The sequence below is a fragment of the Podarcis tiliguerta genome (assembly GCF_965153285.1).
Source record: "Podarcis tiliguerta genome assembly, chromosome: 2".
Lineage (NCBI taxonomy): Eukaryota > Metazoa > Chordata > Lepidosauria > Squamata > Lacertidae > Podarcis > Podarcis tiliguerta.
The window spans coordinates 36,929,744-36,947,100 of record NC_139535.1 but is presented as its reverse complement, the minus strand read 5'-3'; the positions used below and the strand labels follow the sequence as shown (position 1 = coordinate 36,947,100).

Here is a 17,357-nt window from a genome sequence, read left to right as displayed (position 1 = left end):
AATAAAACACACCCAGGCCCTTTTGGGAAAATCTTTACCTTCCCCTCAGAGAAATAATCAGGATTGCCCTGCCTAACTAACCCCTTTCCAGGCTCTAATTTAATCCCAGTTTGATTCCCATCTGACAGTTTATTGTTGTTGTTGTTGTTGTTACTACTACAATTTATTCCTGCCCCTCACCCTAAGGTCCCAGGGCAATTTACAGCAATAAAAACACAACATTAATACTAAAACACAGTATCACATACTTTTAAAATCTATTAAAAATAATTTATCTCTATCTCAGCCCTTTCCATCCCTGCCTGATTCCTATTTTATAGTTCATCCCAATCTGACAGTTTAACTGTCAGGTTCAAATTTTGAACTCTCCACTCCCTCTTCATTGATTGGCTTTTGAAGTCTTCAGGAGGCTGACCAAAGCTCTATCCATCACAGAGCCTTAGTCCAAAACATCAGAAGGTCACTAAATTGACAACTGCTGTGCTAAATGTTCCCTGGAGCACCAAAACAGCGAAAGACGTAAACCGGAGAGAAACTTTAGGGATAATTACTCCCCATACAGACTTCTGCTTGTGCTTTCTCAGCATGGGCTGGAGTGTTGTTGTTGTGGTGGTGGTTGTTGTGTCATGCCATTTCCTCCTGCAAAACCTTCTCTTTACTGCTGACAAACGTCAATCTGTAGAAAACCCAGTCCCTGTTTTACAAACCCTGGACAAATCTGTCCGTTTTGGTTTCTCTCAGTTTCTCCTTTTTCCAATCTTTAGTTCACCACACATCTATACCCCAGCTTGTGATTTAATTATTTATTTTTATGATTTTAAAAAGAAGCCCTCACAAAATTCACCAGCATCTTAGTGTGCATTTATCCTAATGGACTTGCATGCTCTTTTCCCTGCTATAATGTAGTTTTGTGTGTTCACAATTTTGTTCACGCTTTAATAAACATGGGGTGGGGGGTGGGCTGGAGAACTGCACCGCAAAATTCAGAAAACTGAAGATTTCAAAAGATTGCTGCCTTTTGGTTCACATTTTGTTTTGGGGAGTTCAAAACTAAACCCAGCTTCTCCCTTGCCCCTCCTTAGCCAGCCCAAAAATTAGAGGCACACTCTGGGAGAAGTGCTATGGAAAGAGAGATTGTTGGCAAGCCACTTTGGAAGATGTCAGACTTGATTGGAGCTGTGGCCCACCACTCATTCCTTCATCTCCTTAACTAGTTGCTGACCAGGTCTTCAACTATGTAGCCTGCTTTCTATCATGTTTGGCATTTTGCCCTTGATGGACCATAACAGGACTGTTTTTGAGAAGGACACATCTCTATGGTAAAGCATCTGCCTTGTGTGCAAAGGGCTGCAAGTTCACTTCTCAGCCTCTGCAGGTAGGGTTGGGAGAAAGCCCTCTATGAAATCCCAGAGAGCTGCTGCCAGTCAGGGTAAACACCACTAAGCTCGGTGGACCGTTGGCCTGACTCAGTACAAGACAGCATCCCAAGGACCACCTGTTTCCATATGTACCAACTTCATTGTCCTTTCAGTGCCAGGCAGAAATATCTTTTTATTTCCCCATGTTGGAAGATGCAGTTTAAATGCTGCTGGCTGTTTTATGCTACTTCTTTTAATTCTGTGTCTTTTATATTATTTTTTTATTTATGTTTTAATGGTTTTGTGTTTTTAGTATGCCACCCTCATGAATACGATTGAAGGGCAGTATGAAAGTGCTTAAAATAACCAACCAACCTCTGACTAGGGTTCAAGTCGCAACTTTACTTTGCTTTCTCTGCCCCCCACCCCCACAATTACCTCTCTTTCTCTCACAACCGCATCACGTGCTTCTCACAGGAGCAAAGCAGAGGTGTCTGCAGCTAAGGAGGCAGTTCGTCCACCAGAACCTTGGGCAATTTCTCTTGCTGACTGTCCGGTCGTGCTACACAAAATTATGTCTAAAGTTGGAGATGATTTATGCTGCAGGTGTGTGGTGAAGATCCCGTTGATTACAGACTTGGAATTTGAAAAGTTTATTACTGCCCCAAGAGACCCTGATCAGGTCATTGTGATCTGTGTGATCTCGCCTCAAGATCATTCCTACTCCCCTTTCTTTGAGTGGTCCATCGAAAATCTGTACATACAAATGCAACACGGCCGTCCCTCACCTTGTATTCAGGTAAGCTAGCTGCTAAACATGTGCGTGCATCTGCACACGCACGCACACACACACACGTTGTTTTGGTTGTACATCTGTGTTTGTATTTTGTGAGCATAGGATTTGATATCTGACACAGAAGTCTGTTCATTTTAATTACGTTTAAAAGCATGTTTCTGGAGCGTATGGAAGCTGAGAATAAGATAAACTCTGAAACATGAGGGTGGAAGCCAAAAGGAGACCTTCCAATGGTTGGGTGACCCCTTCTATTCTCTGCACCAAAAGCTCTTTGTCACTCCTCTCAAAATAGATAAAGCTGCAATGTTATGCCTACTTTCTAATCCCCAATAGGCACAACGGAACTGCAAAACATCCATAGAATTACACTGTACAGTGGTGCCTCACAAGACGAAATTAATTCATTCTGCGAGTTTTTTCGTCTTGTGAATTTTTTCATCTTGCGAAGCACCACTGTGCACTGACGGTTTCCCATAGGAATGCATTGACGGTTTTAAGAAAAAGGCGCAAGACGTTTTCATCTTGCAAAGCAAGCCCATAGGGAAATTCGTCTTGCGAAGCAACTCAAAAAACGAAAAACTCTTTTGTCTTGCGAGTTTTTCGTCTTGCGAGGCATTCGTCTTGCGAGGTACCACTGTAAATTAAAGTCATACAAACAAACAGCTGCTTAGTTCCATATTTGATTCACAACACCCTATCAGTCTTTCCTTGTCACAAGAATAGGACTACTTTGGTACTTAAATTGGATTTTGGTGAAGCATATACACACCTTAGATATGAGGCCCTGTTTACTTGGCTTCTTTTCACTAAAGGTATTGGACAGGCTCCCTGTCACTTAGGCAGTTCATGCGCACACAGACACATATTGCCTGATGAGAACATGCCTTCCTAGAACAGACTGCCAAGGCCCATCTGGTCTACTATTCTGCTTCCCACGGCAGCCATCTTGTGGCCCACAGGCAGGGCAAGAAGGTGAAAAACAGACCCCCCACCAGTTGTCCCCAGAATTTGGTATTTGGTGGTATTTATTTCCTCTGAATATAGAATAGCAATTGAGCAATGTGACTGTTATGTATTTATCCTCTGTGAATTTCTCGTATCCCTCAAGAAAAATGGACACAGAGGTTAGAGGGCTTTATATTTTGTTACAGTCACAGGAACTCCAGCCACAACATTTTCCCTCCCCACAATGATCCCTCCAGGCTGTGATATCGTTTTTCAACACATTCATTTTCAGGGCCTGGGCCAGTATCTGTCATCCATGGGCAGTTGCCAGGACCACAGCATCTCAGCAGGGCTCATTGCTGATGTCTGCCCTGGACTCGCCTTAAAATGTTTGTTTGACCAGTACACAATGGTTGGATCTTGCTGCCATTTTAATTCCCCACAATGTGCCACATTAATGCTACATCAGCACATTGTGAGAAATCAAAATGGAGGCTAGATTCAGAAGCCTGGTACTCCTCAGAGCACTGTTGCTGTTGGACTTTGCCTCAGTTTAAGCTACCAGGGCACGGCAACAGTTGAGGTGCCTGCAGTAGATAGATATCAGTCTCAAACTGGCTTTGGTGACTTTGGAATGAAGGAAGCAATGTATGGCAAATCAGTCCTTGGGGAAGAGAAGAAGAAGAAGAAGAGTTTGGATTTGATATCCCGCCTTTCACTCCCTTTCAGGAGTCTCAAAGTGGCTAACATTCTCCTTTCCCTTCCTTCCCCACAACAAACACTCTGTGAGGTGAGTGGGGCTGAGAGACTTCAAAGAAGTGTGACTAGCCCAAGGTCACCCAGCAGCTGCATGTGGAGGAGCAGAGACGCGAACCCGGTTCCCCAGATTACGAGACTACCGCTCTTAACCACTACACCACACTGGCTGAGATGTGGGTTCAGTGGGCTCTACGGTGAAGCTGATAATCTCAGCCTTTCTCATAGTCTCTTAGCAGTTTATCTGGCCAATAGCTGGAATAAGTCTCTGCTACAGGTTTTCCCTGCTTTCAGTCAGGTTTTCAAACAGTGGGTGGGAAAAGAGAATGAAAAACACCCTACTCATATGCAAGGAAAACAGAGAGGTCGGCTAGAGCCCTCACTGTCTCCATTTCATCTGCCTGCCTGCTGGAGTTGGCAATATTTAGTTCCTGTGCTAGACTGTTTCTGCTCCCTAGCATCAGAAACGTTACACAAATCATTGGTTAGAACAGAAACTCCCAGGACCTTTCCAATACACTGACAGTATCACTTGTTCCATTCCCAGTGCAAGCATGATCCCTTCCGCTTCCTGAGATATGATCTTGAGTGCCCTCTAAACAAAAATCCTCCTCTGCTGGTGCAGAAGCATGCCGTTGTTCCTGGAATGGTGGTGGTAAGTATCTGGTCTTTTTCTTCTAGCAAAAATTCACACACACACAAACTTCTAATAAATGAGACCCCACAACCTTTTGAGGAGTTCACTAATGCTTTTGCTATTATAAATTTGTTAGTCTTTAAGGTGCCACTAGACCAGGGGTGGATTTTGGTAATATGGTGCCCTGAATAAGGACAAAATTTGGTGGGCCCCCAAATATTTCTTTTCATAGTAATTCCTTTTGGTACAGTTGATATTTTCAGTAGGTACCCATATAAATATAGCTGATTATGTGGCTCCTTAGCCAGCGCCTTGTGCAGGGGAACTGCCCTATATCCAGTGCTGACGAGACTCTTGGTTGACTTTCACAGAACTCTCTAGTATGTTTAGGGTTGCAGTCCTAGTTACATAATGATTATGCACTGTATCCACAATTCCTATAAATACACTGTAAAATACCTGTCTCCTCTCTTTGGTTTCTTTTCCAACAGAAGATTTAAAAGCACTCTTTCCGCTTGATTTAATCTCATCATCTGACCTGTGAAATCAGCATCATGATCTGTTTTAATATCTGTCTATATATAACAAGTGAGCAATAGAGCTTGGAATTCAGTTGACTCCCCCAAACCTCATGTTTTGTGCAGAAAATGTGCTACTGTGTTGAATGACTGGGGCTCCCACTCTAGTTATTCCTACAGTATATTGCTCTCTTCTTGGGAGCCTTAAGCACATAAGGAGAGATGTTTTTTATTTAGACCCATTGACAGAGGCGCCAAATCAGATAATGAAAGCCTTTCTGTGCTCTATTAAATGCTTGTAAACCGCTGACCATAGAAGTCTAACACACTGGGTAGTCAAGTTCAGAGTTTCAAAGGGTTTGGAGGATATTATTCATTCCCTTCAGCACAGAAGAATCTATTGGCTGACTTCACCCTTGCTCTGTCCCAGTGCAGTTAATCATATTATATACCACTTTGAAGTACAGGCAACATTGATTCTAATAGCAGGAGAGAATATTTTAACTGCATAAAAATGGGGGTGGAAGTGAATCAGAGGTGGGGTGTGGGTCACTGGTAAGAACTTTGATTCATCTCAGCAGAGGGCTGGCACCCAAGATTATCCACATGGGAAGAGATCATTAAAAGAAATGGTGGGAAAGTAAGGTAACTTTCTCCCCTCTTCCACAATATTGTTGTGGTCATAATTAGTACTGACATAATTAATCTACTCTTTTCAACTTTTTCATTGATGTATATTATCCTTTACGCCCCAAATTTAATTTAGTTAGCCCTGAGTTCACCAGAACTTTAAGAACCAAGACCCTTTTAAAAGAGCTAGATCCTATGCATGTCGGCTTGGGAGTAAATGCTATTACTTCCAAGCAAATACGTTTAGAATTGCAACCATAATATTTGCATGTGACATGTGCAAATAATCTGCATAATAACTGGCTGAATATGGATGGGTGCCAGGCAGCAGCATCTGGTGAGCATTCCCTTGGATTATTTTATTTATTTACTGCATTAATATAGCTGTCTTGTGATGACTTCTCTGAGTGGCTCACAAAGCAAAAAATTAAATAAAACGCAACACTAAGCTACCGTATAAAGCAATGAAATGATAACAAATTAATTTTAAAAACCGAATTGAAATACAATTAAAAACCCAGTGGGTAGCATCCACTGTAGTCTATGCATTGCTAACCTTGGGAATACTGCTCTGTGCTCTGTGTGGCGCTATCCTTGGGCCTGGTCCAGAAGCTCTAGTTAAGTGCAGCAAGAAGCAACAAGACTGCTGGCAGGGGCAGATGGCCAACAGCATGTGGCATCTCTGCTAAAATAACCTCACTGTCTGCCTATATGCTACTAGACCAGGTTCAACTTTCTTGTATTCATAAGCAAAGCCATGAGCAAGTTGGGTCCAGGGTACCTTAAGGACCACCTGAGCCTTTAGAATCTAGCTCAATCACTGAGATCATCCAGAAGAGCACTGTTAGCTGCCCCACCCCCATGAAGACCTGGCCCACCCATGAGGCACGGTGAGGTGACCGCCTCAGGCGGCAGGATCCATGGGGACAGCAGATCCTGATGTAGATCTTCACTCAACCCTTCTTCCCTAATGGGGAAGGGAGTCTCATTTTGTGGTTCACCTCAGGTGCCAAAAGGTCTTCGGCCAGAAGAAGCTTCAACTAGAAGTCAGGCATTTATTCTCACTAGTTCATTGCTGAGGAATACTCTTCTAGCTAGACTTGCCATATTCCCAAAGGGGGAAATCTGGACAAAGTTGTTGACCCTTTTTTTTCTTGGGGGTGGGGGGAGTTGTTGAGCTTTTCTTGAGAGGGATTTTTAAAGCATTTTTGCCCTAGTTGTCATATGTCTGGGTTTCCCTAGATATTTGCTGATTCATCAATAATCCATCTGGATGCCATTTTGACACTCCAATTCCTGGACATATCTGGGAAAACCCAGACATATGGCAGCCCTACTTCCAGCAGAAATTCAGCACACATCCTCACAGCTAATTTTCAGACATCTCTTCAAGACCTTTCTATACTGACAGGCCTGTTCAGTTGTTCAAACTATTCCAAGATGAACCAGCTATTTTTATGTAACATCTTTTTTATGTTACATTTTATTGTACTTGTATACTGCCCTGATATTTTATGTGATGGGGTGGCCTATAAATATTTTTATAAGTAAAAATAAATATATCCATGCCTTTATCCTGAAAAGGATTGTTTCTTTGCATCAAAATATTGCCTATTGAAGAGCACAAGAATAGAAGGGTTCTTGTACTCTTGCAGGCTGACTCCATATGGAGAATCAAGCATAGAATATTTATTTGACCATCTTAGTCTGCACACAGGGGGCAAAAACCGGGTTATAAAATGACTTAGAAGAACAGTAATATTTGGGGTGTTTTTATCAGCTGGAAAGATTTGTTGAACACACTAAGATTTGTTCTTCCAACCTGAAAGAAATTGTAAATTGCAGCCCATGGCCATAGACCATCTATGCACTGTCAGCCATAATATACAGAGGTAAATTAATGAGTGCATAGAGACTATTTTTCTTCTCTAGATAGAAATGGGCAAGCCCAGCAGGTGTATTTGAGACTGCCTTGTCGATATCTTATGACTGTGACATTCACGGGGTTAATGAATTATTCTGGTGCCGACTACATACGCAGACTAAGGCCCCTTCTGTAATATACATTTAAAGCAGTCACGGTTTATCCCAAAGAATCTTGGGAACTGTAGTTCAATCAATCAATCAATCAATCAATCAATCATTTTATTTGTATGCCACTTCCCAAAGGTAAAACCATGCTCAAGGCAGCTTACAACATATAAAAAATTGCAAAATTACAAACATAACAAAACAATCAGAAAAATAAAGCACATGACCAAACTAATCAAAAATTACACAACCAAATTGAACAATTTCTGCATAAATCTAAAATAAAGATAAATCAATGACAGCAACAACTCCCATCTGTCCAGCTGGGTGTTTGTTTGTTTTTAAAAAAGGAACATAGTGAATACCACCTGAAACTTCATTACTTCCTACGTAAAGGTGACTTTTAAAACTTAGTAATACTGTGCTTTCTATGGCACTTGAAGCAGTAGCCCACTAGAGGGAACTGCTGATGCTCTGAATGGGCAGAGCTGGGAAGAGAAGAGGCTGCAACTTACAGCTGCCAAAAGAACTTTGGCTTCACAATGAACGCTTTGTTCCTTGCACGGAAGCAACGCTAAATCACACAGGGTGAGCATGTGGTTGCCAGCCACCCATTTCCTATAGGGACCCTTACCATTTCCGAGCCCCTCCGTCCCACCTCCCTGATCTCATATCCTTGCCTCCTCAGGCCTTCCACCCACACCCCTTGTTCTCTCCGGGGCCCCTCCTAGGTCTCCTGTGCAACTCCACATTATGCCTTCTCTCCTGGCTCATGTGCCTGTTTCTGTGGCCTGCCAGGCTTTCTCTCCCACCCACGTCTCTTTCCTCTCTTACCCTCTTCACCCCTTCCTGGCCAGTCAGCCCTTTGAGACTTTCCTTTCTTGTTCTGACTTAGAATCATAGAATCTTAGAGTTGAAAGGGTCTCAAGGGCCATCTAGTCCAACCTCCTGCAATGCACCCCCTCCTTCTTCTCTATGAGCACTCCACCTAGCCTCACTGCCCATCTCTTGCTGTTCCACTTATCTGCCTAGTGATGTTGTGCCTTGCACACACCACCCCCTGTCCTGTCTTAAGTCTAGGGATACTTACCGTATTTTTTGCTCTATAAGACTCACTTTTTCCCTCCTAAAAAGTAAGGGGGAAAGTGTGTGCGTCTTATGGAGCGAATGCAGGCTGCGCAGCTATCCCAGAAGCCAGAACAGCAAGAGGGATCACTGCTTTCACTGCCCAGCGATCCCTCTTGCTGTTCTGGCTTCTGAGATTCAGATTTTTTTTTCTTGTTTTCCTCCTCCAAAAACTAGGTGCGTCTTGTGGTCTGGTGCGTCTTATAGAGCGAAAAATACGGTACCTTTTACATGTTTATTTGGGGTGAATGGAATCCATTTTATTTGGAATCCATTAAGTGAATGGATGTGGGGAGCTGGCAAAAGCATCATTGCTCCATCCTAACCTACATGCATTCATTTTAACCAGTACTGATATGCCCCCATACATATAGCGAGAGATGTAGAGAACATTTGGAACTCAGGAAAGCTGATGCTTCTGAGCAAACAGCAAGGATAGCCAAGGTGGTGCCCTTCACATGTTGTTGGACTTAAGCTCCTACAAATCCCAGTAAGCAAGGCCAGTGGTCAGGGATGATGGGTGTTGTAGTCCAATAACATTTAGAGGACACCAAGCTGGCTACTTTTGCTGCTCCCATATCATGGATTCATTTGCCCCATATGAACACCAGTAAGGCACTTGCAGTGTCCTGTCTTTGACCTCTACCTGCTTTTGAACCTTTTCTATCCAGCATGATATGTCCATATTCTGTAATCTTATTCTTGCGATTGAATTTTCCTTTACAGTGTACGCCTTTAAAAAAATAAATAAACTACTGTACTGCATTAGTAGTAAGGTAAGGCCAGCTTTTTTACTCTGAAGGGCTACACTCCTCTCCAGTCTGGAGGCCAAAAGACATTTTGCTGCACAAACAAATTCTCTTCTGCTCTGTGCTCCCCTGCTGCCCAGAAAGCTAAAGTTCCATAATAGTTTTGACACCCTTTTTTAATAAGAGCCCCCTATCCAATACCACATTGCCTGCAGATATCTACATTACATATTGCTATTGCTGTACATTGAATAGAAATATTATTTATTTGTGTATATGAATCTATTACAAAAACAAAAGTTTTTTAACTGGCCCTAGGTAGTAGGGAGGCATGCCCACCATAAATTTTGAAACTAATTACAACAAACCCTGCTTTAAAAAAGAAAAAGAAAAGAAAAGAAAAGTGGACTCTTTGCCTTGTGGTAGCAATATTGCTGTAGTTCTTTTAGGCGATAATGCTCCCCCAAAACACACAAACACACACCAAATAGTTTTAAAATACAGGACTTTTGGCAATTTAATCTTCTATATATCCAAGAGCGAGCCACTGAACTTTGCTGCAACCACACACACCTACAGAAATATGAAAATATGTCGCTGTCTTGATATCTGGCACACACAAAAAGGAGCTGGTAACCTCCTGTGATTTGTGGGGAATAGGGGTGTGGTCAGCAGGCACTGCCTGTGAGGGACACAGCAGCCGAAAAGGGTTTGCAGTAAGCCTTTCTGTGGTCAGGCTGTAAGACCTGTACTGTTTCTGCTTTCCCAAAGTGAATGATGTTTCATTCAACATCAGGAGTGTTAAGTGATGTGCAGGAAGTGTGTGTGTGTGTGTGTGTGTGTGTGGAGAGAGAGAGAGAGAGAACTGTCAAAGCCCCTTCATGTCTGGATGAAAACATTTAAGCCTCCTGTGCATAACAGGAAAAGGAAACCATTTGGTCCAAGCCTTCCAACTCGCTTATATATATATATATATTTTATTGCAAAGCATTTTTGTTCCCCTCCTTCCTGCCTGTTTGTCAACAGATGTATGCTGGAGGGAAGCCAGTCTTTGGGGGCTGTGTTTTCAACGGATACAGCTTCAGCAAGAAAGACCTGCTGAAGCAGATCAACCAAGTTTGCCTTGACTGCAAGATGGGCCACTTCCTGCCACAGAGCTTCAAATTTAGGTAAAACAGGAAGTCCAAGGGAAGGGGAAGATGGGAATGGGGACAGGGGAGGCAGTGTCATGCAGAGGTCTGTGTTTGCAACAAGAACTGGACGAACTGGTGCACTGTGACCAGAGATGAGCTGTCATAAGAAGAAGAAGAACAATGTGCCCATAAACTCCATTGTTATCTGTTCTTGCTGCTAAGTATATAACTAGAGCAGGGGTAGCCACTGGGATACCACCCAGATGTTATTTGTGTATTTATTTCATAAAATTTATACACCACTGACGGTATGTTCTTGGACTACAACTCCCATCAGTCTCAGCCAACTTGGCCAATGGTCAGGGATGATGGGAGTCGTAGTTAAAGAACATCGAGGGGTACCATGTTGGCAACTCATGAACGAGATGGATAATTTAAAAAAAGAAAAAAGGTTGAATGCTAAATTCTTCCTTCTGTGTTTCAGGTTCCTAACATTAGGCCTGCTGACTGATTAAGTTTTTAGAGTTGTATCTGAAGCTAGTTCTCAGAGTTAGTGCTTGTTAGCCCATTATGTTAGTGGGCATGAATAACTTAGGTTTCTTAATTTTAATTAGTCTACTTTCAGTAGAACTTGGAAGTCAGTTGGATACTTGTTGTTGCTTATTCAACTGACATGTAATCAATGCATTATGTGTACATAAATCTGCATATTACCAAATCTTTAATAGAGACTCATTTTTAGCTGGTTGAAGTTTCCATTAAGAAAGAGCGAAAGGAACTTTTGGGTTAATAGACTTGCATTACTTAGGAAAGGGCACCATCATTTTCTTTTTCACCCAAATGGCAAATGCAGTTCAGTGTATGCATGTGTGCCACATTGGGGCAAAAAAATTCCTTATTTCACAAGTGCACTAATGGAGCCTAAGCAGGTGATGACTGACCTGGAATGAGACCTTGGGGTCAAAATGGATAGGTCAATGAAGATGTCAACCTAATGTGTGGTGGCTGTGAAAAGGGTGAGTTCCATGACAGGGATCATTTGGAAATGAAATGAAAATAAAACTGTCAGTGTTATAATGCCATTATACAAATCTGTGGTGAGAACATACTTGGAATACTGGGTACATTTCTGGTTGCCTCACCTCCAAAAGGATATTGTAAAGTTGGGAAAGGTTCAGAAAGGGGCAATGAACATGAGCAAGCCCTATGGAACAAGCAAAGCAGGTGTATATGTAGAGGAATATAAGATTACTAAGTGTGGAGAAAGTGCTATCGTGGGCTGTAGTAAGGGGCCACCAACTTGGATGGCTTTAAAAGAGGATTAGACGAATTCAAATTTGTGTAAGATAATGCTGCCAATGGCCATGATGGCTGCATTATAACTCCACAATTGGATGCATTATGCCTTTGAATACTAGTGCTGGGAATCGTAAGGTGGTGGCGGTGGGGAGTTCTATTGCACTCAGGTTCTGCTTGTGGGCTTCCTGAAGTTATCTAGTTTGCCACTGCAAAGCATCTAGTTCGCCACTTGATGAACCTTTGGAAAATAAGCAGAGAGAAAAACAAATTTGAGATTTGCCCATCCATACCCTTTACATATCTCTTAAACTTGTAGGGGTCAATGTAACAGACTGAATTACAACACAAGTTCCACCCATTCTTTATTATAGCCCTTCTCTTTTTCTACTCCTTCTGCCTTCTCATCCCCTTTTCATCCATAATGTGGCTTTGGAGCCTAACTTCCCTTGCACCAAAGAAACAGCGCATGTTCGCAGAATGGGGCTTCTGCAGCCCTCTTGAGAGTCTGTTGTTGATGTTTGAGGGGGAGCTGTCTGCCCCCATCTTGTTCCCTCTCCTTTCCATTATTCCTAGCCCATCTCTGTATGACTCTGTGGTGCTGTGTATTTTCCTTCTCCTCCATCCTACTCTGTATTCCAGTTGCGTGTCCTATACTCTATGGACAACCCAAATTGCGGAAACTGAACGAAAGACACAAATGCATCAAATGGACACATGTTCCCCAAATGTGCTTAATTCATTTTGAACTGCCTCTCCACCCCACCCATGGAATTTATTCTGGAACTAGTGACGCGGCCTTGATTATCCATCAGCGATGTGAGGCTGTCCCTACCTGCCAGTCCTGTGCTTTGGTGTGTATTATTTTATGTCATGTGGGCGCCTTTAGCAGCAACTCCAGCGCCGAGCAAGATTTACAGTCTGTTTTTAGCAGCTCAGGAGACTGGAGGAAGAAAGTCCATTCAAAGCATGTGCTCAATGGATGGATATAGCATCAGCTCCACTACAGTCTGTTAAACCATTTGCCAGGGGTGACTAATGGCTGTTCATTCCTGTGGTATTCTCCGCAGTCACGTTCAAGAAGGCTAGAGTCTTGTTACTGGAGCGACACTGATATCTGGGAGCAACATGACTTCATTCTGTTCCTCCCTCCACCCCATAAACAAGCTGCTGTTGGAATTTAAACTATAGCGCAGTGTCAGATTCCTAGACCAAGGGCGGTGGACTCTGACTTTGCTAGAAACTCGTTGTCTTTGTGTGTAGGAATTCTAAGGGTGAGATATTTCACATCCTAAATATATGGCACCACTGTTGTGTTCCCTCTACTTTGAAGTGCTTCGAAGCACACATACACACAGTGCCTGGCATCTCAGAGTCTTTAAAGAAAGCAGGCACAACCCATTGTTAAGCCCCGTTGAAATAAATGGGACTCAAGTTAAGTCATGTCCACCCCATCATCACTTTCACTGGGATTTAGTCATGATGACTAATGTTTTGATGGATTGTGGCTGTGGAGTCTAGGAACTGATCCATTCCCTGCTGATAACAAGATGCCTCTGTGTGAACTGGAGGGATTAGGAAACCCTTTATGCGTCACTGGAGCTTGCTTGTGATCTTAACTAACATACACTGAAGAATGAAGTAAAGATAAGAGGGGAAGCCAGGAAGCATTTTCACCCTGTTTGCAAATATCTGTTCTCACTGTAAAATAATCGAAATATCGAAAGAAAGGAAGTGGGATTTGGTGCTTTCAGTGCAATGTTTTCCTTCATGACTTCTTCCATGAACATCCCATGAACATTTGTAGGATCAAGGTCCTGTTTGCTTGGTTAATTTTTACAATCACTGACCATTGAATCTAATCCTATCTCTAGAAGCACAGTAATATTTAATATATTCATATAGACTATACTCATTCATATATCCACATATGATCCACATATATTCATATATCATATACACATTTTTCTATCAAGTCTTGGCAATATTTTCCAAGAGGTGGTAGTTATAGACATTCCTTATTTTAAGAGATCTGATATCTAAAGACCACCTGAGCCATCAACAAACAATATTGTATCGGAACTAGCACTTTCAGTAATATAGAGAAAACATGCGATAGCCTCTCTTTTTATTGAAACTCTGTAATGGTAACATACCAAGTCCTCCCCCCAAAAACCTTTGTATTACAGGTCTAAATTCTCAACTCATCCATCTCAAGACAGCCAGTGCTAAGGGAATCTACTACTGTATTGCACTTTGCTCAATAGTACAGCAAAACTTGCTCTCTGTTCATAGCAAAGTGCCGTAACTGTATTTCATCTACCGGCTTGAAATAAGCCCTTTCTGCAGCCTTATTCAGAACTCCTGATGTCTGGACAAGGTATGGAGTTCATAGACTCATAGTTGGAAGGCAATATGAGGATCACCTAGACCAAACCCCTGCAATGCAGGAATCTTTCACCCAATGTGGGGCTTGAACACATGGCTCTGAGATTAATAGTTTCATGCTCTACTGAGTGACCCTTTAGACCAGTGCCATTGATACCACCCATACAGCACCCATGGGGAGGCAATGAGAAACCAGCTTCAGGGAGAGTAGACATGTATATGGACTGGAGTCCAGGAAGTCATTTAGCTGGGTGTAAATTAGAGAGGATCACAAATATTAACAAGTGGAGAGGAAGATCAGTGGATAAGGAAGAACTGGCGGCCATTTGGGCAAAGATGTGAAAATGGAGAAGACTATGGACAGCTGCACTTTCCTCTTTTGTATAGGCATTAATGCGGAAGAGCTGGCAGTGGGGGAGCAATAGCACATGATGAGCATGACTTAACTTTAATTCTTGCCAAACATATTTTGGCAATTAACACTTTTGTTGAGTTGAGGGTCAAAAATAACTGCAGGTGTGTGAACAGTCAATGAGAGGAGGTGCATTTTTTAAAAAAACCAACAACAGTCAAATGATCATGTCCGGAAACTAAGAGGAGTGAGAGTAAGGCCAACAAGTTAGCAACTTGCAGATATTGTTGAGTTGATGCTATTTATTATTGTACAGCTTACCCTAAGCAGGGCAAAGATCTGAGTCCAACCAATGACTCACAGATCTATGAAAACATAGCAGCTGTGTTCCTTTTTGTGCCTGCTACTATGAACTGCTCAGGGTTGGGGGCAGGAAAGCAGGCTGATGGCCTGTCAAATAGGATGCATTCGACATAGCAAAGGAATGCTAGAAAGCAGCAGAAAGGAAAGTCTGTTGTTCAAAGGTCAGCAAGACAAAACTCTGGCACTGGCTTTCAGGAAAAGTTGAAGGTAGCTGAATTTGTTACAAGGAGCACCATTTTTAAAAACACTCACACATACCACATTCTGTCCTCTGCTCAGATGACTAAGTGTTTATAGTGAATAATCAATATATTTCTTGTTAAAACAAGGCAGTTCATAGGAGCGAGAGGAAGTTATACACAAAACACTCCATCAAAAAGCAAACAGGCAAAACAAGTGAGAGTTGGGAGTGTTCCTGTATCTGTTCAGGGTTCCACCTGGCTCATGATTCATGCGCCAGACCTCTGTACCACAAAGTGAAGAGTAGGAGTGCAGAAACTGCCCTTTAACACAAAAGAGTCTCGTCCATGCAGTCATCATAGTACTGCTGTGCATTAAATGCAGAGCTATGGGGGTTGCACACGTGGCCCTCCCCCTTCTAGTAGGGATAGACAAGCCTGTCAATATTGGTTTATCTCTGTTTCTCATGTTTCCAACCTTAAATTCAGTTCTCCATATTTCCATATCTGTTTGCAATTTTAAACCCTCATGAAAATTCACCAGCAGATTTATACTAATCCACGCATTCTTGCAAAGCATATTCCTCTAAGATGATGCATTTTAATGTTATTTTCACTTATATGCATTTTAATGCAAATTTTACCCTAGTGAATTCATCTTTTATAAACATTACTGACTGGAGAACTCCACTGCAAAATTCAAAGAAGAGTAGATTATGATTTGCATATTGTTTGGGGAACAGTGAGTTAGGGAGATTCTCCCCTTTATATGTGAACTGGAACACAATTTTTCTCCATTCCTATCTTCTAGTGTTAAAAAAGTCACTAACTGGAGCAGACAAGTGGTGAATTGGTGGCAGCAGCGGGAAGATGGGCAGAGGAGTAGGACAAGTGGAGCATGATGTGTTATATGTTGAACCTTGATTGCTGGTTCAGACTCCATGCAGGTTATATATACAAGTTAAACAACAGGGTTATATAGAGCACCCTGATAGGTCTGTTGATTCTGCAAAGTTTCTGCTAGTCCAAGGGAAGTGAAAGAAGGAAGAGTTTTGTTTGCGCTTAAGTGAACAGTGCACAGTTAATTCCCTTGAAGAATACAACATGCAGGATGTGGGCAGTTGCCTCCTGCCTAATTACTTTCTTGACTGACATGGTGAGACAAAACTGTACCCATTGCCTTGGCTCTGTGATTGGCACATGGTCTTTGTCTAGGCCAGCTCCAGGTTGGCATGGGCCCGCAGGGTGGACAGCTCTGGCTCCTCTTGCCCTCCCATCCTCTGCCCTATGTCTGCTACTGGTGGAAAGGCAAGCAGGGCAGGACAGCCCCACCCACAGTGGACAAGGGGAGGAAACTGTAGTAACAAAACCAGTGCCATGGGTGGAAGAAGCAGAAGCTGTGGCATGGCTAGCAAGGTGAGGAGAGCGGCAGGGAGGTGGTGCAAGGTTGTTGGCAGCTGCCCTGCAATGCTGCCTGGTGCCATCAGGCTTAGCATCTGCTATATCATAGGAACATAAGAGGAGCAGGCCAGTGACTCATCTTTTCCAGCATCCTCCTCTCATAGTGGCCAATCAGATGCCTATATGAAGCCCACAAAGAGGACCAGAGTCAGAAGCTATAGATAGCCTCATCCTCCATGAGTTTGTCTAATCCTCTTCTGAAGCCATCTGTGTTGGTGGCAGTCATTGCTTCCTTGGGGAGCTAGTTCCATAGTTTGATTATGAACAGGTCTGTCCTGAATCTTCCAACATTCATATTCAATGGATGCTCCCGAGAGGGAGAAAAACCTTTCTCTAACCACTTTCTTCACACCATGCATAATTTTATCCACTTCTATCATTGCAGCATACTCCCTTTAGAAATGCGCTGCAAATGTAGCAATTTAGAGAATGTGCATTTGAGTGTCCTATGAGATGCCCCTCTGCCTTATCCTTACATTTTGTTTTCTGCAAGCGAGACAGTTAGAAACCTGCTCAAGATTAACTTTGATAGCTGTGGACTATGAGCAAATGTTGTAATGGAGGCTGAATGTGCCTCCTGGGTCTGCTAATGCCCAGCCTGCTGTATGCCCGTACGGTCCAATAGGAAGACGTGTAATGC

At 42.7% G+C, this 17,357-nt stretch overlaps 1 protein-coding gene and 1 long non-coding RNA gene across 13 annotated transcripts in view; one reads left to right on the top strand and one right to left on the bottom strand.

Moving 5' to 3' along the window:
• Positions 1-348, bottom strand: part of LOC310671240 — a 31,560-nt gene extending 31,212 nt beyond the window's left edge. For all 4 annotated transcript variants that reach the window (XR_014507916.1, XR_014507917.1, XR_014507918.1 and 1 more), the window contains exon 1: positions 249-348. This is a non-coding gene — a long non-coding RNA (uncharacterized lncRNA). The remainder of the gene's footprint in view (positions 1-248) is intronic.
• LOC310671227 (uncharacterized protein C3orf20 homolog) overlaps positions 1-17,357 on the top strand; it is a 48,334-nt gene that overhangs the window by 19,922 nt on the left and 11,055 nt on the right. For 8 of the 9 annotated variants that reach the window (XM_083426951.1, XM_083426949.1, XM_083426950.1 and 5 more), the window contains 3 exons: positions 1,836-2,157; positions 4,403-4,510; positions 10,572-10,714. In XM_083426951.1, coding sequence (XP_083283077.1) covers positions 1,836-2,157; positions 4,403-4,510; positions 10,572-10,714 — 573 coding nt within the window. The remainder of the gene's footprint in view (positions 1-1,835; positions 2,158-4,402; positions 4,511-10,571; positions 10,715-17,357) is intronic. The other variant, XM_083426953.1, reaches the window with a different exon arrangement.